This window comes from Gobio gobio, assembly GCF_949357685.1.
Source record: "Gobio gobio genome assembly, chromosome: 25".
Classification (NCBI taxonomy): domain Eukaryota; kingdom Metazoa; phylum Chordata; class Actinopteri; order Cypriniformes; family Gobionidae; genus Gobio; species Gobio gobio.
Genome location: NC_137121.1, coordinates 17,921,806 through 17,949,509, shown reverse-complemented (window position 1 = coordinate 17,949,509; position 27,704 = coordinate 17,921,806). Strand labels below are relative to the sequence as shown.

General features: G+C 38.0%; 1 protein-coding gene across 1 annotated transcript; it reads left to right on the top strand.

Moving 5' to 3' along the window:
* The first annotated feature begins 307 nt into the window (after nucleotides 1–307).
* On the top strand, nucleotides 308–27,704 carry LOC307121237 (uncharacterized protein). Its single transcript, XM_079808770.1, has 37 exons — nucleotides 308–377; nucleotides 2,601–2,679; nucleotides 2,975–2,999; nucleotides 3,125–3,188; nucleotides 3,290–3,392; nucleotides 3,476–3,504; nucleotides 3,600–3,699; nucleotides 4,717–4,741; nucleotides 4,854–4,944; nucleotides 5,908–6,017; nucleotides 6,123–6,183; nucleotides 6,271–6,346; nucleotides 6,429–6,453; nucleotides 9,955–10,240; nucleotides 10,345–10,485; nucleotides 11,357–11,416; nucleotides 12,200–12,482; nucleotides 12,764–12,782; nucleotides 14,224–14,512; nucleotides 14,742–15,025; nucleotides 15,295–15,448; nucleotides 16,039–16,137; nucleotides 16,389–16,543; nucleotides 18,269–18,469; nucleotides 18,964–19,172; nucleotides 19,262–19,312; nucleotides 19,445–19,531; nucleotides 19,625–19,689; nucleotides 19,858–19,980; nucleotides 21,117–21,258; nucleotides 21,334–21,493; nucleotides 21,598–21,695; nucleotides 23,329–23,412; nucleotides 23,532–23,650; nucleotides 24,083–24,229; nucleotides 24,393–24,585; nucleotides 26,192–27,704. The coding sequence occupies exons 2-37, from the start codon at nucleotides 2,602–2,604 to the stop codon at nucleotides 26,369–26,371; spliced, it is 4,416 nt and encodes a 1,471-aa protein (XP_079664896.1). The 5' UTR covers nucleotides 308–377; nucleotide 2,601; the 3' UTR covers nucleotides 26,372–27,704.

Genomic DNA, 27,704 nt, shown 5'->3' with positions numbered 1-27,704 from the left:
CCACATTTTCTTGAGGAAAATTTAGATATTTTGTCTGTCAAAACTGTGCAAAACAATATAATTTTATATATATTGTCATTTCAAAGGGAAAGATTGTGGCTTGCACACTTACATGATTTAAAAAAAATTGTAATTAGTAGACAAAACAAGATTTATATACAACTTCAGCATTGTCTTCACATTGACTGTAACTTTAACTGTACCTGGTTAACAGCTCCCATTGTTTTTAAGTGTAATCTTATGTGGGGTAGCACTGTCCTTCACGATTTAATCCTGTTTGCCCAGTCCTGCCTCAATCCTAATCCTCACAGACTGCTGAATTCCGCTCTGGATGGTGTCAATCCCTACGGAATGTCCAACCACTGCTGAGCATTCAGGTAAGAAATTTGGTTTTTGATAATGCCTGTTTTATGTAGCATAATACTGATGTTGCTCTAGAAGGGAGCAGTGATGAGAAGTTATTGTAATACTTTTTAGCATATGAAAAATTACATTTCTAAAAGCTTTAGCAAGTGGACTTGCTTTAAATATACGATAAGGTTATAGCCTGTATCCAGGGAAAAAAATGAATAAAAAATCAGTCAAGCCCAAAATGGCTAAAGCTTTTAATTGTCTTAAACACAAATTATTGGTCGAGTAATTAGCAAAAATTAAGCAAATGCACTCCTTAGAAAGCTATTGCTGTCTCAGAAAAAAACATAAAAGATAGAATTAAGTTTTTGGCAGAATATGGGAAGTTGTGTGTGGAGTGATGAATCACAATGAGACACAAGTTACATGGTAACTTGGACAAGAAATCTAATAATAAATGCATCTCTAACACAGTGAAGTATGGAGGAAGAGGTGTCACTGTGTGGGGAGCCTTTTTAGCTGCTGGTATTGGGGAACTACTTCACTGTGTAAAGTCATTTAAAGCTTTGGAGTACAGGAGAATATTGCTTGATTCCTAAAGTTATCTGGATGTTATTTTGTTAAGACATGCTCCTGCCCAAATTGCAAAGACAACCAAGAAGTGGCTTGAGAACAAGTCCACCCGACAGTCCAGATTTGAACCCTATAGTGAATATTCAGTCTCACATTTAGCTCAAACGAATGGGGGACATTTTTCAACCCTGCATATGAAGCCATTGACAATGATTGGAACAACACTGACTGTAAAAAAACGTTTGCAAGTAGGGAAAGACTATTCTGCGCTATTAGCCACTCTTTTGCTAATTGGTCATTGCTAATTTCCTGACCAGTGATTTGTGATTAAAATGGTTGAGACCTTTAAAAGACTTTTAAAAGCTTTTCCAAGGAATGTACTTAGCACAATAGTAACATGAACTAACAAAAACAACAGTTTCTATTCCATTCCAATGTTTGGGTCTGTTTTCAATGTTTTTTAAAGTCTCAAGTTATGCTCACCAAGGCTGCATGTATTTGATGAAAGACAGTGAAACAGTAATATTGTGTTTTATTACATTTATTTTAATTTAAAAGAACTGTTTTCTATTTGAATATATTTTAAAATGTAATTTATTCCTGATGTCAAAGCTGAATTTTCAACATCATTGCTCCAGTCTTGTATTTACACACAGAGAAAAAGGGTGCCAAAATTGTACCTTTAGGGGTAGAACAGCTTGTCACTAGGGCAGTACCCTTAAAAGGACATCTTTGTACATCTTTATACCACAAAAAGGTTCATGGTAGTACCTTTAGGTACGTATTTGTACTCTAAGGTACTAATATGCACCTTTTAGGAGTAAAAAGGTACAAAGATGTCGTTTTAAGGGTACTGCCCCAGTGACAAGCTGTTGTACCCCTAAAGGTACAATTTTGGCACCCTTTTTCTCTGTGTGTACAGTATTTTTGACTGTATTATTTTAGATGCTAACACAAAGTTAGCATCTTGGTCTTCTAGGCTAAACCTGATTGGAGTGTTAATTTTGCTTTGTGTAAAATATTTAAGTAAATAAGAGAAGGATCGAGTCCATTTAGACAGAGTGAAGATAAAGGGAAGTAACTTTCCTTGACTTCCTGTCCCCCTTGCAGTGCAACTGCTGACTGCTAATCGTTTTAATGGCTGCCTGAACAATCTTACAACTGTGTCCAAATCTGTCTGAGAATTTTAGAGCGAGTCTGTCGTGGGAATTTGTATGTAGACACATAAAAACTACTTTCAGTGCTCATTAACAAGCTTATCAAACCTCTTATGTTTGCTAAGGGATGTGGCAAACATGACATCATTCTATTTCTGAAACTGTGTTGTGGGGTTTCCCTCTATGAAGACACCCTATATGTTTGGATACACAGGAACTTCATTGGGTTTTCCCAAAGATGAAATCATTGTCCTAGAAACGAGTCTCTTTGAATATTATCGACTGAAGCATATGAAGCAAGCATTAGCTCTCAGGGAGGGTCCTGGGTTTTAGGTTAAGCTTGATGAGGATGAAACATAATTAACTGTAACTTGTTTCAGGTTAAGATTATCTATACTTATACTCCATGTAGATTCAAAGAATGGGAGTTTATGCCATTATTCCATAGTCTATTCCATCATTACAGACACTGTATGAGTGTTTAAGAGATATTTATTGAGTTTTATCCCCTTCTCTCAGGATGTTTAACTGGGTGGTGAAGGTCGTGCCACATCCTCCTGATACACAGGATGATATGAGGGACGAGGCGGTCACAGCGGTAAACCCAAGCCCATTAACCTGCACTCACAATACACACCTCACAAATATTTGTTTGCGGTTTGAGACCCCTGGTGGTTAGCGCACATGTTCTGACATTGAGCCACGGTGCTCATGTAGGTAATGCAGGTTCAAATCTGGCTCGCAACATTTTATGATCCCCTTCCCCAAAAAGGCCAATTCTAAAATGAATCTGAATGTTTATTCTAACTTTGCAAACCCCTTCAATGTAAAAAAAAACATGAAATACGTTAAATCTCTGATTCTCTTATATCTCCCTTGGTTTTTCTCCGAAGAATGGGAAAACAACATTGAATCAAGGTACATTTACAGCACCCTTACTTCTTTAAGTGTTTTAACATAAAATATAACACTTCAGTACTATAAAATTAATCAAAGCATAGAAAGAGGCTCATTGTGCATTAGTATACTATCTTCTCATGCAGATAAGTTCAATTCATGCCAAACAGGCCGGGAGGAAGACCAATCATCTCAAGCCTCACAGGGCAGGTGAGTCTGGACTGATCTTATCCATAAAGTACACAAAAGACATTCGGTGAATGTTTGAACCTGAAATATTTTAAATAATTCTGTCTGTTTGTCCATTTCAGTGTTCAGAATGGCATGCTGAACTGGCTTTCCAATGGTTTTGTAAGTGCGCTGCCACAACCTGCAGGGAGTCCTCATCTTACGAGAGCCAACGCTGATGCTAAAGTATTGATTCATTTTCAACTAATTGATATTTAATGCCATTTAATGCCATTTTAACACCAACTCTTCTTTGAACCATCTTTCAGTCACTGCAGGAGGAAGGTTCTGCTGACAGGTAAGGCAATAAACAATATTCTATCGGCAACATCAGTCCGGTGAAAAATGATTGTGCATGAAGTGTCCTTACAGTGAGCTCTCTCTGTCCGCCAGGGCTAGAGTTATTGGCTGGATCTCGCAGGGAATTGGAAAGGTGGTTCCGCAGCATGAGGAGAAATACATACAGGAAGAGACTCCAGAAGAAGTAACAGAGGTGCAAGACAGACTATTAGAAATAACGGAATCAAATAAATATCATCTTAACCTTAATATATGCAATAATTCAAATCTTAGATGCAGTGAAAGTGTTTAAAAATGATTTATATTGATTAAATATTAATATATTTAGGAAAATAAATATTACAAAATACATGTTTTATTAATATTATTCATTTGTAAACCAACTATTTAATAGTAAGAAAAGAGCTAGAAAAGGTTAATCAAGGCAAACTTTTTTTGATTTTTTGCTTGTCTGAAACTACACTCTAAAAAAAAAAAGGTTCTATATTGCACCAAAAATGGTCCTTGGCTCGTAATCATAGGGGAACCTTTTTTAGTGCTATATAGCACCAATTTTGGTGCTTCAGTGGTTCTTCAGCGGTTCTTCAGAGGTTCTTCAGCGGTTCTTCAGAGGTTCTTCACCGGTTCTTTGACTAAGGTGCTATATAGCACCTCTGAAGAACCGCTGAAGAACCACTGAAGCACCAAAATTGGTGCTATATAGCACTAAAAAAGGTTCCCCTATGATTACGAGCCTTTTTTTTTAGAGTGTATATATTATCAGATATAATTAATTAGAATTATAAATAGTAACTTTATATGTGATATAAAAACTTTTAAAATGAATAATTTTCTGCTGTTTCCTTTGCCTATTTGTTGTTTTCTTTTTCTTTCTATTTACTTCAGATCTATTATGTAGCTACATAATTAAAAGCTTAGATAAAGTACATAAAAATGTTTTTAAGATTTATAATTCTCAAGTTAATTTTGTTGAGAATATATTTCAAATGTAAAAAGAAAATCATAATGCAATTGTTGATGTTATTATTAATTTGTAAACAAACTATTTAATAATATATCTGGAAGTGAAATGGAAACGTTGTTCACTTACATTTTATTAGATATATAATTATTAATTAGAGTTATGAATAGAAACTTTATCATACATGTAAAAAAAAAAAATCATGTTTTTCATTTTCATGTTTTCATTTTTTTTCTCCATTTACTTCAGGTTCATGATGCCAAGGACCTCCCAGGTGTGTATCAGTCAGTTTGCATTATGGAAAACAGCAAAAGCATGCGTTAAATGAATAAGCTCTATGTTGATTTAATATTAGTGAGTTCATGCTTGTGTATCTCTTACACCAGATGAAGAGCCTTTGCCACATATACCAGTAGTAGAGCTGGTGTCAGAAGACGAGGTGTCTGAGGTGGAAAACCCTGCTCCATTCCCTCCAAAGTAAGTGTCATTCTGTGTTGCTTGAACACAGTTATTTTGATTAAAGATTACGAGGGCACATTAATTTGAAAACAATAAAATAAAAATAATAGTCAAATATTGCCAAATTTTGCTATATTGCCAAAAGGATTGGGACACCCCTCCTAATCGTTGAATTCAGGTGTTCAAATCACTTCCATGGGCACAGGTGTATAAAATCAAGCACCTAGGCATGCAGACGTTTCTACAAACATTTGTGAAAGAATGGGTCGCTCTCAGTGGGTCGAGCTCAGTGAATTCAAGCGTGATACCGTGATAAGTTGCCACCTGTACAATTAGTCCATTTGTGAAATTTACTCACTACTAAATATTCTACGGTCAACTGTTAGTGGTATTGTAACAAAGTGAAAGCAATTAGGAACAACGGCAACTCAGCCACAAAGTGGTAGGCCACGTAAAATCACAGAGCGGGGTCAGCGCATGCTGAGGTGTTCTCTGGAGTGAGGAATCACGCTTCTCTGTCTGGTGTCCCGATGGACGAGTCTGGGTTTGGCAGTTGCCAGGAGAACGGTCCTTGACCGACTGCATTGTGCAAGTGTAAAGTTTGGTGGAGGGGCGATTATGGTGTGGGGGTTGTTTTTCAGGGGTTGGGCTTGGCCCCTTAGTTCCAGTGAAAGGAACTCTTAATGCGTCAGCATACCAAGACATTTTGGATAATTTCATGCTCCCAACTTTGTGGGAACAGTTTGGGGATGGCCCTTTCCTATTCCAACATGACTGCGCACCAGTGCACAAAGCAAGGTCCATAAAGAAATGGATGAGTGAGTTTGGTGTGGAGGAACTTGACTGGCCTGCACATAGTGTATAATAAACTCTGCAATAATCCATAAAAAAAAGAATTGTGAATTTTTATTTCACAGTGACTTTAAGTTCTTTTCAAAGTTTTTTTAAGAAACATTATTGCTTATTTTAATGTGTGAACAGTGTAATGGGCTGGATAAAGAGTGGCTTTCAGAATGCTATACCGCAACATGTGACCAGACCCCCAAATTCCAGTTCTTCAACACCGAGGTCATCACAATGCTCAAACAAAGGTATTGTTCAAACCATATGATACGGAAAAGGCTACATTTGTAAAGTCTGTAACTGTTTAGCTTCATATTTGGTAAAAAACAAAACACTATTTCTTAAATCAACAGTATATTCACCTCCTCCAGAGTCAGTAACCAGCTTGACGGAGATTGATTTAAAAACTCCCAGGTGAGTCACGTCAAATTTGATTCATTCTTTTGCAACTGCTTACAGGGCATAGAGGCTTTGATCTCCCATGTGATTTCTTGTTTTCAGTATGGTGGGCTGGATTGTTCATGGCCTGGGACTTTCAATGCCACAGCCGGTGCTTAAAAACAAAGAAGTATGTTTGGTAAGTTAGGCGCAATGCTTTGACGTTATTACCGTGGGTTTAATAGTTCTTTCTCCAAACTGACTCCCTCTCTTTTCACCAGGAGGACGGGAGGATTGTGCAAAATGGTGAGTAAGATATTCATCCTTCAACACTGTTTACGCTGTTTTTCATAACAAACTCAGTTTCTTTCCTGGAAACTCTAGTGTGGTTTCAGTAGAATGTGAAAACATAAAGATCATTGCATGCGTAACAACATGACCCTCTCTGTGAGACATCAGAATACAAGACTTCAGGGTTAGCGATTCTGTTGCAGTGTAGGACAAACTCATAATTCAGTCCATCTTCTCCTTCTGTTACAGGGGGGAGGACACTGAGAACCCCTTAAACAAAAGGAGAGAGAGCGCAACAGCTTTACACAAAGTCACAGACAATTGGACAGTGGAGACAGATGCATTTGAATAGTGGCTTTGTAGCTCTTTTGAAGGAGCAGGCAGCTATGAAAATCTACTGAATGTAATGCTTGACTTTCTATGTACTGTATAACTAACCAAGACTGATGTTTAACTTTAAAAATAGACTCTGAATATTGTATGAATAGCTGGCATCTCTCAGATGGGTGTTTGTTGTTGCTGCAGTGATCTTTCTGAATTGACGTTTAGATTGACTGTACATGTCTCAAAACATTTGTCATCCTCATGAGATGTAATTATTATTCATTTTACTGCATGTTTCCTTAGTTGACTAATATATGTTTTAAAAAAATGGAACGAGTAGCGTTATTTAAAAAAAAATAGTGCTGTCAAACGATTAATCGCGATTAATCACATCCAACACAAAAGTTTGTTTACATAATATGTGTGTGTACTGTGTATAATTATTATGTATTTATAAATACACACACCGGCAAGTATACATTTATACATTATACATATATATAAACATGCAAATATACATACATGCAAATATATATATATATTTTTTATATTTAAGAAATATTTGCATGTATGATTATTTGCATGTTTATATACAGTGAGGAAAATAAGTATTTGAACACCCTGCTATTTTGCAAGTTCTCCCACTTAGTAAGTAGTAAGTTAGTCTGCCTTTAAAATGTCCACCTCCACTCCATTTATTATCCTAAATTAGATGCACCTGTTTGAGGTCGTTAGCTGCATAAAGACACCTGTCCACCCCATACAATCAGTAAGAATCCAACTACTAACATGGCCAAGACCAAAGAGCTGTCCAAAGACACTAGAGACAAAATTGTACACCTCCACAAGGCTGGAAAGGGCTACGGGGAAATTGCCAAGCAGCTTGGTGAAAAAAGGTCCACTGTTGGAGCAATCATTAGAAAATGGAAGAAGCTAAACATGACTGTCAATCTCCCTCGGACTGGGGCTCCATGCAAGATCTCACCTCGTGGGGTCTCAATGATCCTAAGAAAGGTGGGAAATCAGCCCAGAACTACACGGGAGGAGCTCGTCAATGACCTGAAAAGAGCTGGGACCACCGTTTCCAAGGTTACTGTTGGTAATACACTAAGACGTCATGATTTGAAATCATGCATGGCACGGAAGGTTCCCCTGCTTAAACCAACACATGTCCAGGCCCGTCTTAAGTTTGCCAATGACCATTTGGATGATCCAGAGGAGTCATGGGAGAAAATCATGTGGTCAGATGAGACCAAAATATAACTTTTTGGTCATAATTCCACTAAACGTGTTTGGAGGAAGAAGAATGATGAGTACCATCCCAAGAACACCATCCCTACTGTGAAGCATGGGGGTGGTAGCATCATGCTTTGGGGGTGTTTTTCTGCACATGGGACAGGGCGACTGCGCTGTATAAAGGAGAGGATGACCGGGGCCATGTATTGCGAGATTTTGGGGAACAACCTCCTTCCCTCAGTTAGAGCATTGAAGATGGGTCGAGGCTGGGTCTTCCAACATGACAATGACCCGAAGCACACAGCCAGGATAACCAAGGAGTGGCTCTGTAAGAAGCATATCAAGGTTCTGGCGTGGCCTAGCCAGTCTCCAGATCTAAACCCAATAGAGAATCTTTGGAGGGAGCTCAAACTCCGTGTTTCTCAGCGACAGGCCAGAAACCTGACTGATCTAGAGAAGATCTGTGTGGAGGAGTGGGCCAAAATCCCTCCTGCAGTGTGTGCAAACCTGGTGAAAAACTACAGGAAACGTTTGACCTCTGTAATTGCAAACAAAGGCTACTGTACCAAATATTAACATTGATTTTCTCAGGTGTTCAAATACTCATTTGCAGCTGTATCATACAAATAAATAGTTAAAAAATCATACATTGTGATTTCTGGATTTTTTTTTAAAGATTATGTCTCTCACAGTGGACATGCACCTACGATGACCATTTCAGACCCCTCCATGATTTCTAAGTGGGAGAACTTGCAAAATAGCAGGGTGTTCAAATACTTATTTTCCTCACTGTAAACATGCAAATATACATACATGCAAATATTTCTTATATATATATATTTATATATATATATATATACATATACACACACAATAATTATACACAGTATACACATATTATGTAAACACAAACTTTTTTTGGATGAGATTAATCACGATTAATCGATTTGACAGCACTAAAAAAATATAAAATTGTATTGCCTTGACTTTGTGGCTGCTTTTAAGTCATATACTAAAGTTTGGGGATGGTAAGATTTTTAATGTTTTTGAAAGAAGTCACTTATGCTCACCAATATTGCTTTTATTTGATTAAAAAAATACAGTAAAAAGTAATATTGTGAAATATTATTACAATTTAAAAATAACCGTTTATTCATTTTTGTGATGGAAAAAATACATTTTCAAAAGCCATTCAGTCTTCAGTGTCACATGATCCTTCAGAAATTATTCTAATACGCTGATTTGCTGCTCAAGAAACATTTCTTATTATTATCATTGAACATTATAACATTATAAATATATCTTTTATGACACTTTTGATCAATTTAATGCATCCTTGCTGAATAAAAGTATTATTTTAAAAAAATCTTACTGACCCCAAACTTTTGAACAGTATGGCACATTTTATGTTTTGATTTATTGTAATTTAATCCTTATGTATTAAATGTATATTAATATTTAATATACTTAATGTTACAATTAATATTGTATTAATACATTGTTAATAAAGGAAAATGCATGATTGCACTCATGTGGGTTCAGTCTCTATTGGCTAAAATAAAATAAAATATAAAATAATTCCATGGAAAACCATGCTCTCAACCAAAGTAATTAAACATAAGTAGTAAAATAAATAATAAACTATTTGAAAGGGACATTTTAACTCATTTTTTAGTGAGCCCTCATTGAATCTGACAGATGTTTCCTATACATTTTCTAAGCACTCAAATGTATCCTGATGTTTGAAATGTTAAAAGTAAAGGAAAAGCTAATCATGCTTAAATTATTGACTTGGATGACTGTTCTGTTCAAAAACGCCTTATCACACTAAAGGAACAAAAACCAGAACAGTAATGAAAATTAAATATTGTCCCCCATAGAATCATGTGATGACATTTTAATTACCAGAGAATGTGAAGTTTTAAAAACAGTCCTCAAGCATGGTTGTCTCCTCAGCAGGAAGTTCTCGATCAGTTCCCGCAGATCTCATTCTTGAGGAGGTTGACTCTGAAGATGAGGCTCAAGCAAAGGAAACATGTCCAGCAGCCAACTCGCCTCCATATTCACAACCTCAGTCCCAGCCTTGGTCACCGGAACAATCTCTTGCACCAAGTGTCACCACACCCTCACAAGCACACATAGAGCTGGAGGACGCAGAGACCCAAACTGCACGATGGACGCCCATGATCGAGAACATCAGGCGAGAGGCAGAGGACACCGCCATATTAATCATGGAGGAACGGTAATAACTTTTATTCTTGAAAAAAGCACAGTGGCAGCATGGTGATCGAATAATTGGAGTAACTTTAGAAATAGGCTTACTTGTGGTGCTGTTCTCTGGTGCAGGTTGGTACAGGAGCGTCAAGCAATGGCCCGCATGGCAGAAGAAGTGGCACGGCAGACAGCTGAGATGGCTGTCAGGGAGTTAACACAAACCCGGCTCGGCATTCAGACCATCGCGGAAGAGCCCGAAGATGTTGATCAAGAGTAATTCATGCAAACTCATGCACAATAACATTAAATCATTCAGACCTATACTCTTTTTGTGACAAATGTATACATAGATAAATATAGCAAATGTATCCAGTGGACCCAAACTTTTAAAAAGTATAACATTTTGTTATAATATTTTAATTGTAATATTTAAAATATTATAATCAATTTGTTTTAATTAATTAATTTAACTATTTATTATCATTTAAAAAGTGGCATTTATCTGAAAGAAATGCAGCTGCACTTTAAGTACAACATTTCACAAAAAGAAGCTTTTAAAAGATGTATGCATTTCAATTAATAGTAAAATTCCATCAAATTGAATCTAATAATCCTTACATGTTTTAATTGAATAAATTATTAAGGATTGCTCAATTATTCAATTAAAACGTGTAAGGATTATTCTATTCAATTTGATGGAATTTTACTGTTAATTGAAATGGGCAAATCTTTAAAAAAAAAAGGCTTAATTTTTGAGTGTAGGTTTATAAAAATACATATTTAAAAACGTGTGCTGTCAAATCGATCAATAGTGATTGTCAATAGTGTATTTACATAAAGTACACACACATATACATGCATACACAAACATGTGTAAGGCTACTATATATATACACTCACACATATTATATTGATAAACTTTTATGTCTGATGCGATTAATCATGATTAACTTAATCGATTTTACAGAACTTTTAAAGTGTGACCTTTTTAGGGCACTTTTATGACAGGGACACGTCCCAGTATTCAGATTAGCAGTAGTTTGGTTTTTCAATTATTGGTTCTTAAAATTGTACCTTTTGTCTCCCTACTATTAAATATTTTGTAACATCATAGTCTAATAACTTGAATGTTTCTGTGTCACAGACTCCAAGTGCTACAGGAAGAGGACAGTGATATAGAAGTCATACGGAGTCAAATCACAGAGTAAGACATTTGAAATTATAATAAACATGGTGAACAAAAACTGGGATGTCTCTTTCAGCTGAGAAGACTATTTTTTATCATAGTTTCTATCATGCTTTCATTGTTGTTTGATCTGTAAGTGCTTTTCACATTGGTCTGTGTTTGCAATACAAAATTGAACTGAAAGAAGCGTCTGCGTGTTTGTAGACCTGTGTTTTATATCAATATGGCCACACATAATTACAATACACGCATTTCTTAGCAACATCATTGCATCCCATAGAGGCGCGCGGTGCCCCCTCTTCGGTTGTTATAGTTACTAATCCCGCCTCTGATGCTTGTTTTCTGTCTCGTCGCTGTGAAGGATGGCGCAGGCTCTTTACTTCCAGAATAAACATTTATGTCGTTCTAGTTAATCGCGTCAACATATCATAAAATTTGAATCGCGTTCATTTATAAACACACGCCACAAAATGGATGGATATGAAAACTGCACCACCTGATGCGCTCAGAGACCGCATCTGATTTCAAAGTAAGTTCATTATAATAAAACGATGGCGCGTGAAGCTCTCTTATATCTTTCGGTTGTAATATTTTGGAAACGTTTAAAATGAATAACCATACTATTTAAAGGAGATTTTTGGAAAACAAAACAGGCACATTTCGCTTCGTGGTGTTCCATCATGCGAAAAGTGTGCTTATGTGAGTGTATTTTAGCTGACACAGATGTGTTAGTTGCTTACCGAAGTGATTAGCCTGTTGTTTGTACCGCTGATATTCGCGTCATGCTGTGTGTATCCACAGGTGTCAAGCACCTTCAGTTAAGGAGTTTGTTCCAGAAGGACAGGAGGCAGAAGCTGTAGAAACCCCCGTGGAGGAGTTTAAGTCCTCTTCACCTCTACAGGAGGAACCAGAGGCTGAATCTGAACCTGAGGAGCTTCATGAGGAGGAGGAGACCAGGGACTCCAGTGAAGCTGAAGAAGAACCTGACCCGATCACTCAGCAACCTCAGTCCATTACCAGCTCCTCCGTTTCACGAACTGAATCACCGGTAATGTATTTGTACTGTCCATCTAACTATCGCCATGTTAGTCCTCCGGCTTTATATCAGTTACATAACAGATATAATTGTTTAATGATAAATGTATTGTTTTACGTCAATCTAAATTACTTTTCACAGGTATCCATTGTATACAACAACAAGTACATAAAACTCCCTTTGGAGTTACACTGAATAAAGTACACTAAGCTCAAGCACCGTACTGCATTGATCATATTTTTTCTTTGTACTAGTGCTGCTTTTTTCTTCTCTGTGTTACTGTGTTTGAAATAAATGTCTCATAATTCTGTAATTTTGCTGCATTTTAGGTGGAGAGTACAGCTAGTGGTGAGTGTTTATCTCAGTCATTGGGAATAGATCACACAAACACCTTGATGCTAACATGGTAAAGAGCCACAGAATGGCATCCCAGCTGACATATATTTCCTTCACATTTGTATTACTCAGATGGAACAAATCTCAAACAGTGGCTTCAAAAGTTGGGCACTTTTAGACATTTAAAGGATTAGTTCACCCAAAAATGAAAATTCTGTCACTAATTATTCGCCCTCATGTCCAAACCCGCAAGACATTCATTCTTCTTCGGAAGAAAAATTAATATCTTTTTATTGAAGTCTGAGAGCTTTCTGTCCCTCCATTAACAGCCTCTGACACAACTACCACTTTCAAGCCCCCAAAAGGTAGTAAAGACATTATTAAAGTAATCCATGTGACACCAGTGGTTTAACCTCAAGTTCATGAAATGACAGAGTGCTTTGTTTGCGCAAAAAAAAAAAACTTTCTTCAATACGCAATCACACAACAACGTCTGTTCTCGCATCAACTCAACATGTACGCGCCGTGGTGCTCTCTTGAACGCGAGATTAATATTTTGTAAATAATGTGCTTATGTGTTTTTGCTCAAACAAAGCACCCACATCGCTTCATAAAATCAAGGTTAAACCATTGCAGTTGCATGGATTACTTTTATGATGTCTTTACCTGGTGCTTGAAATTGATATTTGCATAGGCTGTCAATAGCTGACAGAAAGCTCTCGATCTTCAAGATGAACAAATGTCTTGTGGGTTTGGATCGACATAATGCAATTAATGACAGAATTTTTATTTTTGGGTGAACTAAGCCTTTAAGCCAAACTTATTAATATCATTGCATTGTAGACAATGTTTACATTAATTTGAGAACCAGAAAGTGTAATGTTTTCCAGCAAAAGTGTTATTAATTAATTTCTGTCTCGAAGTTTCCAGTAAAGGCCTAATTATATTAACAGTATAATTTTCAGCTAATTTAATGCAAATTTTTCAAGCTTAAATTGTTAAACAAAATTGTGTGAAAATGTATGTGTGTAATAGTATTTTTAAAATAATTAAAAAATAAATATTAAATAATTTGTTAAATTAAAAGAAAAAAACAGTTGATTAAAATGTACATTTATATATGTAAATAACAAAATGACAGATTCATAATTTTCTGTTTTGGGTCCAGTGAAAAGAAATCTGAACTAATAGCCGACTGGGCTAGCCGGGGAAAAAAAATGTGTTCTAATATTTTGATTTATTATTTTGATTTATTATTATATTATTTTGTGAATGTATTATGATTGAAAAGTGTGCTTGTGCTATTTTATTTTATTTTCTAATGGAATACTTTTTTCGGGCCAGTGTAATTGTAATTTCCGGACTTTATTCTCAGAATATTCTGTATGGCTTAGCATCAAAAACAAATCATGCAACATACAATAAAATTGACTGTGTGCTGCTCTTCCCACAGTCCCTTCCAGATGTGATGCGCTGAAGACCTGTTTCATGCGTGTACCATATGTACCACAGGCCCTCAACAGCTTCAACCAGTTCCTGATAGACATTGACGTCACCCTGCCCAAAGTGCCTTCCATGCCCAATTTGCCCCCTGCTCTGTCTGAGATCACTCAACAGCTGCCGTCGCTCCCTCCTCAGCTGGCACAGCTACCGCAACAAATTTCTCAGCTACCCCAGCAAATTTCCCAGCGATTCTCCAAAATAACCCCAGGTCCTCAGTTTAGTGCTCCTCAGTTTCCCAGGTTTCCCACGCAGTTATCCAGCCTCCCACAACAGCTGTCCAACATTCCGCAACAAATATCCAACCTCCCGCAAAAGTTGTCCAACTTTCCACAAAGGCTTCCCAGCATTCCACGGTTTTCCATCCTTCCGCAACAGGTCTCCAACATTCCACAACAACTCTCCAGCATTCCACAAAAAATATCCAGCATTCCACAAAAGATAAGCAGCATTCCACAGTGTGCCCAGCAGTGCTACACTAACATTCAGAGCCGTCTTAACAAACTTAAGCCGGAACAGGATGCCCAAGGAGCAACCGCAGACGAGTAAGGATCTGGAGTTGGACCGCCTTGTCCGCCAGTCCCCGCTTAATTTCCCCCGAACCCCTTCGCCCTCTTCCCCATGCTCCGTCCTAGACCTGCCCAATGTGCCCTCATACCCCCGTCTGCCACCCATCACCCCTTCCAGGCAGTTGTCAGGCGTCTCCAACCCTGCCTTCCACATTGAGGACGACCCCGCCTCTGCTAGACCCTCAGGTGATCCACATTGTCGCCTTTTTCTTTTAGATTAGTCTGTGCTATGCTTTGCTGTACTATTCCTTGCTACTATGCCAAGTGTGACTTAGAGAACATTAGATTGTGGGTGCCTGTGGTGACCAAAGTGACCTCTTTATGTACCAGTCATTGACCTCAAGCTCTAAGGCCCCTTTTACCTTGAAGAGGTAAGTCTTGAAGAGGACGCTACTGAAAGTGTCAGTGTCAAGGTTTCTTTTATGTTGCTTTAACAAGTTTTGTCTAATCTTCAGTGAGCTCCAGACTGAGTGTGCACCCGGCCGTGAATGTGGAAGATGTTGATTCCGACCGAGGGAGATCTCGCATCATTCCCCCTATAATAAACCCACAGGATCCCAACCTCAAAACCCTTACTGTGCCTGGTGCCCGTAAAGCCAATCGGACCAGGTAAATCTGCCTTGTTTTCATTAATCACAATGAATGTAGAAAAGGTGTGGTTACATGCAAAATTGCCTATGAACCAAAGCTCACATGGAAGTCACTTTGAAATCAAGCAGCTTTCTGTTGACCAACTTGAATTCGTTGTCAATATGAAAATCTGGAGACCTGACTCCTCGGCATTAAATGTGAAACATATCATTGAGTTCACAATTTCAACTGTGAAAAGCCTAATTGATGTACAAATATGCATTTCATGTTTTGTTTCTTTTTTGTTCTGTTGTCTGTGCACACACTCACTCACACACATACACACACTTAATTCACTGGATTCAAACAGTGTATGCAGAGACAGAAAACCACAGACAATTTGGACCAAGATGTAAGAATCTTTAAATAAGTCTATTTCAGGACTCATCACAAACTACCCCATATTCCTCCCTTCATTCTGTACATTTGTGTGCGTATCATTAATTGAGTTTGTGAAAACTACTCATCATTATCATATCAAAATGTCATTTGTCTAAAGCATTTATTGTAACTTGTTGCTCTTTATTTTCTGAGGTCCATCATAACTTGCTCTTGACTTCCTCTTACAGCAAGAGACTTTACTCACAAGACGATGAGGAAGAGGAGGAGTTAGAAACCTCAGTCCGGGCCTGGCCAAGCCAGAGTAGCATCTCAAGCGCAGATGACGGGTAACAAATAAACGCATCATTTTCATGCATTTATGTTAATTTCACATTTTATGTATTGATATAGTATGTTGCTGGAATTTGGCTAAAAACACGTTACTGATATAAAATGGTTGCAAATCATGCATGTTCTATAATGTGCTGTGGGAAACCTAGCAACAATATATAAAAATATGATTGTTTTGGTGGATTTTTTGTTGTTGTTGCAGTAATTATCTAATTATTTTAATGCAGTAATTATCTTCTGTCTTAAGGCTTAATCAACGGCCATCCTCTTCTGCCAGCCAGACTAGTACCGCAGTAAACGAGAGGTTACAGGAGCTTGTCAAGCTGTTCAAAGAGAGAACAGAGCGGGCCAAAGAGAAACTGATTGATCCGGATCATTCAGATGATGAGACTCCTCCTGCCTGTGAGTTAAGCCCAAAATAACACACCAATAGCATTTATTTTATACTGTAGATATACTAGGGCTAATACAACTAACCATATACGATTTCTGCTAATTTCAATTAAATGAGCATAATCATCTGAGATATTGGCCCGCTGGTTGTTTATCCTTACAGCCTTTTTTCATTTGACATTTTTACCAGTTTTGAGAGTATGGTAGTGTAAATTATAAACTTAATAAATGCATATTTATAATAAATGCTGACTTCTGTTGATTTGTGCTTATGTGAAAGTGCAATAATCCTGATTACAGAAATTTTCAAAATGAGAGCTAACAATCGTGATTACAATTTTTGAGCAAAATAATGTGATTATTGTTTTTGCCAAAAGTATTGGGAAACCCTTCCAAATCATTGAATTCAGGTGTTCCGTCACTTTCATGTCCAAAGGTGTATAAAATCAAGCACCTAGGCATGCATACGCTTCTACAAACATTTGTGAAATACGGGTCGCTCTCAGGAGCTCAGTGAATTCAAGCGTGGTACCGTGATAGGTTGCCACCTGTGCAATAAGTCCATTGGTGAAATTTACTCACTACTAAATATTCCACAGTCAACTGGTATTACAACAAAGTGGAAACAATTGGGAAAAACAGCAACTCAGCCACGAAGTGGTAGACCACGTAAAATCACACACCAGGGTCAGCGCATGCTGAGGTGCGCAGAAGTCACCAACTTTCTGCAGAGTCAATAGCTACAGACCTCCAAACTTTGTGTGGCCTTCAGATTAGCTCAAGAACAGTGTGCAGAGAGCTTCATGGAATGGGTTTCCATGGCCGAGCACCTGCAGCCAAGCCTTACATCACCAAGTGCAATGCAAAGCGTCAGATGCAGTGGTGTAAAGCACGCCGCCACTGGACTCTAGAGCAGTGGAGACGTTTTCTCTGTAGTGACGAATCTCTGTCTGGCAATCTGACAGACGAGTCTGAGTTTGGCAGTTGCCAGGAGAACGGTACTTGCCTGACTGCATTGTACCAAGTTGAAAGTTTGGGGGAGGGGGGGGGTATGGTGATGGGTTGTTTTTCAGGGGTTGGGCTTGGCCCCTTCGTTCCAGTGAAAGGAACTCTTAATGCGTCAGCATACCAAGACATTTTGGACCATTTCATGCTCCCAACTTTGTGGGAACAGTTTGGGTATGGCCACTTCCTGTTCCAACATGACTGCGCACCAGTGCACAAAGCAAGGTCCATAAAGACATGGATGAGTGAGTTTGGTGTGGAGGAACTTGACTGGCCTGCACAGAGTCCTGACCTCAACCCGATAGAACACCTTTGGGATGAATTAGAGCGGAGGCTGCGAGCCAGGCCTTCTCGTCCAACATCAGTGCCTGACCTCTGTTATAGCTGCAAATGATGGGCCAACTCCATATTAAACCCTACGGATTAAGAATGGGATGTCATTAAAGTCCATGTACATATAAAGGCAGGCGTCCCAAAACTTTTGGCAATATAGTGTTTGGGTCTTAATCAAGACTTTGAATTTGCACACTGGTCGTCAAACGTTAGTTAATAAACTTAGTTCCTAGTTAATGTGGAGATTAAATATAAATGGATGCTTTAGGATCATTTGTTTGCAGAATTTGATTTTGAATGTATTAAATGAAATTAAATGTATACATTTTAAGTGACTTCAGTGTCCAAATACTTTTGAGGCACACTGTACCAAATAATATGGTCTTTTATGAACAGCCCCAGCTAAGCAAGCTCCAGCTCCTCCTCCTCCTGAACCTGAACCTCCAGCAGAGCAGAAAACAGAGCAGGAGGTGCCCGAGGCCCCTTCCGAGAAAGAAGAGGAGAAAGCGAAGCTCCTGTGCTATAAAGTGAAACCTCAGTCCAGGATTGGTCGCCTTCTGCAGTACCGTTTTCCAACCAGCATCGACCCCTTCACTAGTGAGCACTCCTCTCTTCATTGTAATCCTGTGGACTCATCTAGACATGCCTACAGCTGTCTACATTTTAGCTGACTAGACATTCCATACTTGCACATAAATCCGATCAGTTACTGATTTTCCTTCATTCTTTGTTCTGTTCTCACATCCTTTCCTAAGCTTCAAATTCCTCTCTCTTTTTAAAACTTTAATAGGCATCAGGTTTAAAAATTACTAATTTTGCATAACTTACATTTGGTGCACATTGATGGTTTAATTAACTGAATTAAATTAAATTAATTGAGTTTAACTAAGAGTCATACTAATTGTTAATTCATTTAAATTTGTTTACTTAAAATAAATGAATACCTTCAGTATTAATTAAACATTGCAACTCAGAAATTGTAGTTTTGTTTAGATTTAAATCAAAATTTAGTGCCTCACAATATTTGCTTTTCACAAGCCATTTGAATAAAGCAAACGTTGAAATCTCACATTGCTCTGTGTTCTCTGTAGATCTGATCTACGTACTTTGGCTGTTTTGCGTGGCTTTGGCGTTTAACTGGAACGCATGGATGATTCCTGTGCGTTGGGCGTTTCCTTATCAAACACCAGATAACATCCATGTGTGGCTGTTGATTGACTACTTATGTGATACCCTCTATATTCTGGACGTCCTGGCCTTTCAACCCCGACTTCAGTTTGTGCAGCATGGGGACATTGTGGTAAATATAAACAGGCAAAATATTAGAATATGTGAAGTAAAATAAATGCTTTTTTTCCACCCAATGTTTTGCAAAATATTTGTTTTTAGAGCGGGAAGAAAGAAATGAGAGATAATTACATCAAAGCTGTACGATTCAAGGTAATCAGACATTGATTTATTTCCATTTTAAAAGTTGAACTTGGACCGCGTTCTTAAAATGCGTGAGCACAACGGTTGAAGATGGAGAAATGCGTTCTCTGTGAACTAAGGGTCTCATTTCCTGTGTTGCAGCTGGATGTTGTCAGTCTACTTCCTTTAGAGCTTCTCTACTTCAAAACAGGGATTAATCCACTTCTCCGCTTACCCAGGATCCTGAAGGCAAGCTGTTACTCTGACCATTTAACTGGGCTTTAGGAAGATCAGTCCATGATGAACTTTGTTCATTCTTTAATGTGTCTTTCCTCTGTGCAGTTCATGTCTTTCTTTGAGTTCAACAAGCGTCTGGAAGCTATCCTGACCAACGCTTACGTTTACAGGTTAGCTGTTAGTTTCTATTAACCTTTCTATTGGGCATTTGTTTAACATGGAATGTTTATCTTGTATAGGTGTTCATATCTCTCATTTCGTTTATCATGTATGAGTGTTCATATCTCTCATTTCGTTTATCATGTATGAGTGTTCATATCTCTCATTTCGTTTATCAGAGTCGTTCGAACCACCACCTACCTCCTGTATGCGGTCCACTGTAATGCCTGTTTGTACTACTGGGGCTCTTCCTATGAAGGTCTGGGTTTCTCAGAATGGGCATATGATGGGACGGGAAATAGGTATGTGAATCAATTTTATTATTAGCTTTCATTTACATCAAATTACCATTGATCTTTCACATTATAGTTAAAGTCCCACTTTCTTAGCTTAAAAAAGTTTTCTAATTTTTTTATTTACATTAATTAAAATTAATTATGCGTGTGTGCTTGTTTGTTAATATATACTTCCATTCCACTTACAATGTTAGTCCAGGTTTCTGCACTAAAAACAGTTTTACATGGCCATTTTCCACCTCCTCTCTGATGAACAGTATTAAACTGATTGTTTTTGCTCCTGTACCTTTAAGAAATGTATATTTAAATGACCTCTGTTATGACTGACTAGGATTGACACATCAACCTAATATTGTTGTTCATCATAGTAGGCCAACCTGCTGGATAGGCGTTAATATTAAAGGGATAGTTCACCATTTACTCACCCTCAAGCCATCCTAAGTGTGTATGACATTATTCTTTCAGACTAATACAATCAGAGTTATATAAAAAAATGTCCTGGCCTTAACACATTCCGGCGGACCGCCGTCCGTATTCAATTTACGGAAAAAGCATAAGTGGCTTTACAACGTCGGACGTAGCGTTAGCGTTAGCGTTTTGAACTCCGAGAGGTGCTACACTTTCTCCGCAAGGTAAATATGGAAGACGGTCCACTGGAAGCTAGATATTTTACTTTATAAAGTGTTAAATATGGATATTTTTCTTACAAAAACCCATCGATTTGCTTCAGAAGGCCTTTATTAACCCCCCGGAGCTGTGTGGATTACTTTTATAATGGATGGATGCACTTTTTTGGTCTTCAAATTTTACGCTGCCATTCACTACCATTATAATGCCTGGATTAGCCAGGACATATTTATATATAACTCCTATTGTATTCGTCTGAAAGAAGAATGTCATATACACCTAGGATGGCTTGAGGGTGAGTAAATCATGGGGTAATTTTCATTTTTGGGTGAACTATCCCTTTAATATGCGGGCGGGGATATGTTACTGTATTCACATTTATGAATGTGATATCATAATCAAAACGATTTCTGAAAATAAGATCCATGATGATTTTTTCCATATGACACCATTATATTTAAAAAGTTAACATTTTGAGATATTTACTATTTATTTTTGCTTTGTGACCTTTTCAGTTATATTCGCTGCTACTACTTTGCTGTGAAGACTCTGCTGACTATTGGCGGCCTGCCAGCACCCACAACACTTTTTGAGATTGTGTTTCAGCTGATCAATTACTTTATTGGAGTGTTTGTGTTCTCCATCATGATTGGTCAGGTAAGGCCATTATCATGGTGTGAAAGGGTTTTCTTTAGTGTTTAATATCATTGATTGAGGCTTGTCTTGTGTCAGATGAGAGATGTCGTGGGTGCAGCCACCGCAGCTCAGACAAACTATCGTGCCTGTGTGGATAACACAGTGAAATACATGGCCTCCTACCGCATCCCTAAAGATGTGCAGAACAGAGTGAAAACCTGGTACAGCTACACGTGGCAGTCCCAAGGCATGCTGGGTAAGACAGACATCGACATCAAAATACATTACAGACATTCATCCATAATCCCTCTGGCCATCCATTTTCAAAGATACAAATTTGACGTTTGTGGTTTCACACAGATGAACAAGAGCTACTAGATCAACTACCTGACAAGATGAGGCTGGATATAGCAGTGGATATCAGCTACTCAATTATCAGTAAAGTGCCACTCTTTCAGGCAAGTGCTAGGAATACACAACACAACACAACTTTTGTCCACATTTTTGCCCCGATTTGCAGTCTTGAGAAGACAATGCTAGTTACCAAAAGTCAGAGCCAGTCTGCAGATTTCAGGCAGTCAGAATTCTCAAAAAGTCACATAATGTTTGAATTAGTGCTGTCAAACGATTAAAATATTTAATCGCGATTAATCGCATTAATGTCATAGTTAACTCACAATTAATCACAATTAATCGCACATTTTTATTTATTCTAAATGTCCCTTGATTTCTTTTTGTCCCATTATTTTTTCTTATTTTAATGCTCTTATCAACATAGAAAAGTGGATCGGCTTGCTTTGTTCAAATGTTTGTTTTATTGAAAACAACATTGGCATACTTTAGTGTTCGATTTCACACCAACATTCTCACTTGGAGCAAATAATCGCTCACACAATGTAACACTGCCCATCAATAAAAGGGTGAAACAAATACTTTGTTGCACAAACAGCCCCTTCAACAGCCCTTTCTAAGGGATCAAAACAGGGTGATACAAAATAAAATTACAAAGTGCACATGCAAGGTAAACTAGGACTCCGCCTATAGTGCAGTTAAACCAGGGGTCGCCAACTAGCGGACTCCGGTCCGAATCCGGACCGCGAAGCCTTTTGACGTAATGAAACAGTTAACGTTGCAATGCTCAGTTACTACGTTCAGACCCAGACGCGCGGTCAAGCATGCAGTGAAGAAGAGACTGATGGTGCGTTCACACCGGACGCGAATGACGCGACATGCACGCCGCTTAATCCGCGCCGCAGAATGTCTATTTGCGTCTTTGCATTGACTTAAATCACTCGCGCAAGACGCTTCATTCGCGTCTGGTGTCAGAGCAGAAAGCAGCGCTCAAGACAAGCACTTTTAGTTGAAGACCCCTGAGTTAAACCATGGCTTAATACGTTTCTCATTTCGGCGTCTCACGCTTGCCATCCACGTCTAATCTTTTAATGGCCCAAACGAGTGCGGGCAGCCGCAGCGTGCCTGATGTTTTGTTTCCGGTCTAGCTACATCCGGAGTGGTGTTGTAGTTTTTCTAACGTTACTAGTTGTTGCAACAGCATGTGAAAAAACTACAAAGTTTGTTAGACCAAAAAGAACGTTAATCTCGCGATAAAAAAATTGACGCCGTTAAAATAGGTTTGCGTTAACGTCGTTAATAACGCGTTTAACTGACAGCACTAGTTTGAATGTATAAATATTTTAAATATATTAAAATCAAAAATTACATTCAATAGGCTAATTGAATAATTTGTTTTAAATATTATGTAATACAAATAAATATATATATATAAACTTATACATTGCACAATTCAATTAAAACATTATAAAATGTAAAAAAAACTATTTGGTTTTAAAATATATTTTTAGAAGAAAAACAAGAATTTATAAGAACAAACTAACAAGTAATAAATGTATAAATAAATATATATATAAAATATAAAAATAAATACATTTAAATAAGTAAATAATTAATCATGTGCACAAATACAAACGTTACGTTTCTGATTTTTAAATCATTCTAGTGTTTGGCCTTGTTTATTTCTATTGTACTTCATGTAACCACAATTGTTTGACTTCTTTATTGTGTGTTTCTCAGGGCTGCGATAGACAGATGATCTTTGACATGTTGAAGAGGCTCAAATCAGTGGTGTATCTTCCAGGAGACTATGTCTGCAAGAAGGCAAGAAGCATAAAGAAGATGTGTTTAGCCTACTTTTATATGTACTCGTGTTTTTGGAGAAACGTCATTGAACCATAGCAGTAAAGGAATATTAATCTGAAATGTTTGTCATGTTACAGGATGAAGTGGGCCGTGAGATGTACATCATAAAGGCAGGGGAAGTCCAGGTAGTTGGCGGTCCCGATGGAAAGACGGTTTTTGTCACCCTGAAAGCAGGAGCTGTGTTTGGAGAGGTCAGGTGAGGGCGGCTATATCTAATTTACTTGGTATACTGTGCATTGTCTTAAATCCCTCATTGTCAAATATTTATTGATATTTGATATTATGATATTTTGGTAACACTTTACAATAAGGTTGTATTAGTTAACATTAGTTAATGCATTAGTTAACATGAACTAACCATGAACAACACCTCTGTTCATCATTAGTTAATCTTTGTTAATGTTAGTTCATAAAAATGCAGCTATTCATGGTTTGTTCATGTTGGTTCACATTATGATTTTAATAATGCATTAGTAAATGATGAAATGAACATTAACAAAGATAAATAAATGCTTTAAAAGTGCAGTTCATTATTAGTTCATGTTAACTAATGTAGTTAACTAGTGTTAACTAACAAACCTTATTGTAAAGTGTTACCGATATTTTTTTGTATGTTTCCCCAATAAAGCTTGCTTGCAGTAGGCGGAGTAAACCGACGGACAGCTAACGTTGTAGCTCGTGGTTTTGCTAACCTACTCATCCTGACCAAAAGGGACCTGAATGATATCATTGTGCACTATCCGGAATCCCAGAAACTGCTCCGGAAGAAAGCGAAGTGAGTGCAACTGCTGAAAGGAAAAGCATCAAATAAATATTTCCCCTTTTTACTTAAATTTTCCACTATAATGATTCAATGATATTTCACAAAATGTTCCACTAGGTCATTTCCAGACTAAGCTTTTGTTCAAATAATGTGTAACCTGTTATTTTCCCTTTAGGAAAATGTTGATGAAGGATAAAAAGCCCGCTGAGAAGAAAGAGGAAGAGAAGGAGCCCATCCCGATTATTCCTCCTCGTGCAGAGACGCCCAAACTGTTAAAAGCAGCGCTGGAGATGACGGAGAAATCAGGAGTGAAAGGAACATGGACCAAACTGAAGGACAGGACTAACAGATCAAGTGTCTCCTTGCAGGTACATGCGTTGGATTTGACCCCCGAAAAATGTATATAATAATTTATTATTATACATGAATAATTTTAATGTCAATCTAACTAATATAACTATATGTATATTTATTTAGTTTTTTAAGCTGATTGGCCTCTGCTAATCCTGCTTGCTCAACATTTAAATAGTCTGGTTTAGTGTTTGCTATAGGCTAGTCCTCTGAAATCCTATACCTCCCCCAGCTCCACCTGTCTAGATCTGCTTCCGGATTTATGTATGTGTATTTATTAGAGCTGCGAAATATAATACTTTTTTTATGATGCGTCCCGATGCTGATGTGAATGATTCTGCATCAGTGCATAAAAACTAAATACATTTTTTTTTAATGTAATAAATATACTCTATATTGGCAAAAGTTTTGGGACACCTGCTTTTACATGGACATTTAATGACATCCCATTCTTAATCTGTAGGGTTTAATATGGAGTTGGCCCACCCTTTGCAGCTATAACAGCTTCAACTCTTCTGGGAAGGCTTTCCACAAGGTTTAGGAGTGTGTTAATGGGAATTTTTGACCATTCCTCTAGAAGCGCGTTGTGAGGTCAGGCACTGATGTTGGATGAGAGGGTCTGGTTCGCAGTCTCCGCTCTAATTCATCCCAAAGGTGTTCTATCGGGTTGAGGTCAGGACTCTGTGTAGGCCAGTCAAGTTCCTCCACACCAAACTCACTCATCCATGTCTTTATGGACCTTGCTTTGTGCACTGGTGCGCAGTCATGTTGGAACAGGAAGGTGCCCCAAACTGTTCCCACAAAGTTGGGAGCATAAAATTGTCCTAAATATCTTGGTATATCTTTCTCTATGTATCTAAGGGGCCAAGCCCAACCCCTGAAAAACAACCCCACACCATAATCCCCCCTTCACCAAACTTTACACTTGGCACAATGCAGTCAGGCAAGTACCGTTCTCCTGACAACCGCCAAACCCAGACTCGTCTGTCAGATTGCCAGACAGAGAAGCGTGATTCGTCACTCCAGAGAACATGTCTCCACTGCTCTAGAGTCCAGGGGTGGCGTGCTTTACACCACTGCATCTGGTGCTTTGCATTGCACTTGGTGATGTAAGGCTTGGATGCAGCTGCTCGGCCATGGAAACCCATTCCATGAAGCTCTCTACACACTGTTCTTGAGCTAATCTGAAGGCCACACAAAGTTTGGAGGTCTGTAGCTAGTGACTCTGCAGAAAGTTGGTGACTTCTGCGCACTGTGCACCTCAGCGTGTGCTGACCCCGCTCTGTGATTTTACACAGTGGCTGTGTTTCTGTTGTTCCCAATTGCTTTCACTTTGTTATAATGCCACTAACAGTTGACCGTGGAATATTTAGTAGTGAGGAAATGTCACGAATGGACTTATTGCACAGGTGGCAACCTATCACGGCACCACGCTTGAATTCACTGAGCTCCTGAGAGCGACCCATTTTTCACAAATGTTTGTAGAAGCTTGATTTTATACACCTGTGCCCATGGAAGTGATTGGAACACCTGAATTCAATGATTTGGAGGGGTGTCCCAATACTTTTGGCAATATAGTGTATGTTTTATAGTATCACACTTTTCACTTTTTTCCCCATGTAGCGTTCCATCTCTTCTTCTGCGGCACCCAACTCACCAGTCCATGAACCGCACTCGGAGCAAGACGCAGACACACTGTCTCAGATGTCAGACAGCTCAATTCAAATCCCCCCGACCCCCACCGGCACTGGAGAAGGGAATGTATTTGCTGAAGAGGGCCCAGCAGAGGAGGAAACCAAATAGCACAGAAGTAATCCAGCGGCTAATAAAGCAGAAATTAAATAACCCAGACAACTGAGAGACCATCAAAACAAATAGCAGGACACTGTTGTCCTCAGTGTTTCACCTCTGAAACATGTCGTGAGGTCAGGTATGGTCACGTAAGTGAGCATCAGGAATGCACAAAACTGTCTTCTCATCTAAAACGCCTGCACAGGAAGTTTTCTCTTTCAGAATATATACTAATGAATATAAAAAATAAGCAGAATATGGATGCTTACAGCTTTTGTCAGATATCATTTCTAAAATACTGTAGAGAAATGATCACTAATATAATTATTTTCATCTTAATAAAATAACACACATCAGTTACATCGCTAATGAAGGTGTTTTAATAAAACAGAGCAGAAATCTTCAGGTTTACGTCTGTTTGCTTCTGCTATCCAAGACTTAAGTGCCTTAATATACCCTGATCACTGTCAAGCACTACATACCTTTTAAAACCCAGTATAACCAGCAGTGCTTATTGCAATATGAGTTTGGGTTCATATATTTTTTGCATTTTGTAGCATTTCTGTAATGTGACCAGACGTCCCGGTTTATATAAAGTGTCCTGACAGTTCACTTATAAATGTATTGGTTTCGGCAGTGTGGACTGTTTAAAACCTAAAGATGATCAATATGATATGCACATCTCTATACTGTAAGACATTTTCTCTGAATGTAATAAAAATGCATATTTTGGAACTATTGTTATTCCTATCAGGTTGGTTAGTTTCTCTGTGCAACATCTGTCTGCTGAAGATAATAGGAGGGGTGTCAAGGTGTGAAATACAAGCTTTTGATGATATCCAGATGTAGGCAGGAAAGTGTTTTATGTATTTACAATGTTGAAAGATTTTGCTGCCATTAACACAATCAAATGGTTAACAGCTTTTCAGAATCAAGAGCAGATGGGCAGAAGGTTGGAAAATGAAAACGGCCTTTTTTATATAAAAACAACTTCTCTGATGACTGGTTTTCCTTGATGTAGAAGTAAACACTGGGAAGTTAGTTATGCTTGTTGGACAATCACATGTTAAGAGAATATATACTTTAGAGCTAGCACCTGAACATTATGCACAAGCTTTATTTATTTTTAGTATTTATTTATTTTTACTTGTGCAAATGTTGTTGTATTATATTGCTGTTGCAGAATGTTTAATATGTTCTAAATGTTTTAATGGCCTGAGTGGCTACTCTGTAAATAATTCAATAACTGTAAATAATACTAGTACTGTAGATCAAAGTTGAGTGATTTGAGTGGCATGGCTAGTGTAAAATTGTGTCACATAATTAAAGTAAATGATTGCCTGTC

Coding starts and splice junctions, on each gene's coding strand:
- LOC307121237 (XM_079808770.1), top strand. CDS start 2,602: ATGTTTAACTGGGTGGTGAAGGTCGTGCCACATCCTCCTGATACACAG. Junction 16,138..16,388: donor ATCTCAAGCGCAGATGACGG/GTAACAAATAAA, acceptor TTCTGTCTTAAG/GCTTAATCAACGGCCATCCT. Junction 19,690..19,857: donor ACCAACGCTTACGTTTACAG/GTTAGCTGTTAG, acceptor TTCGTTTATCAG/AGTCGTTCGAACCACCACCT.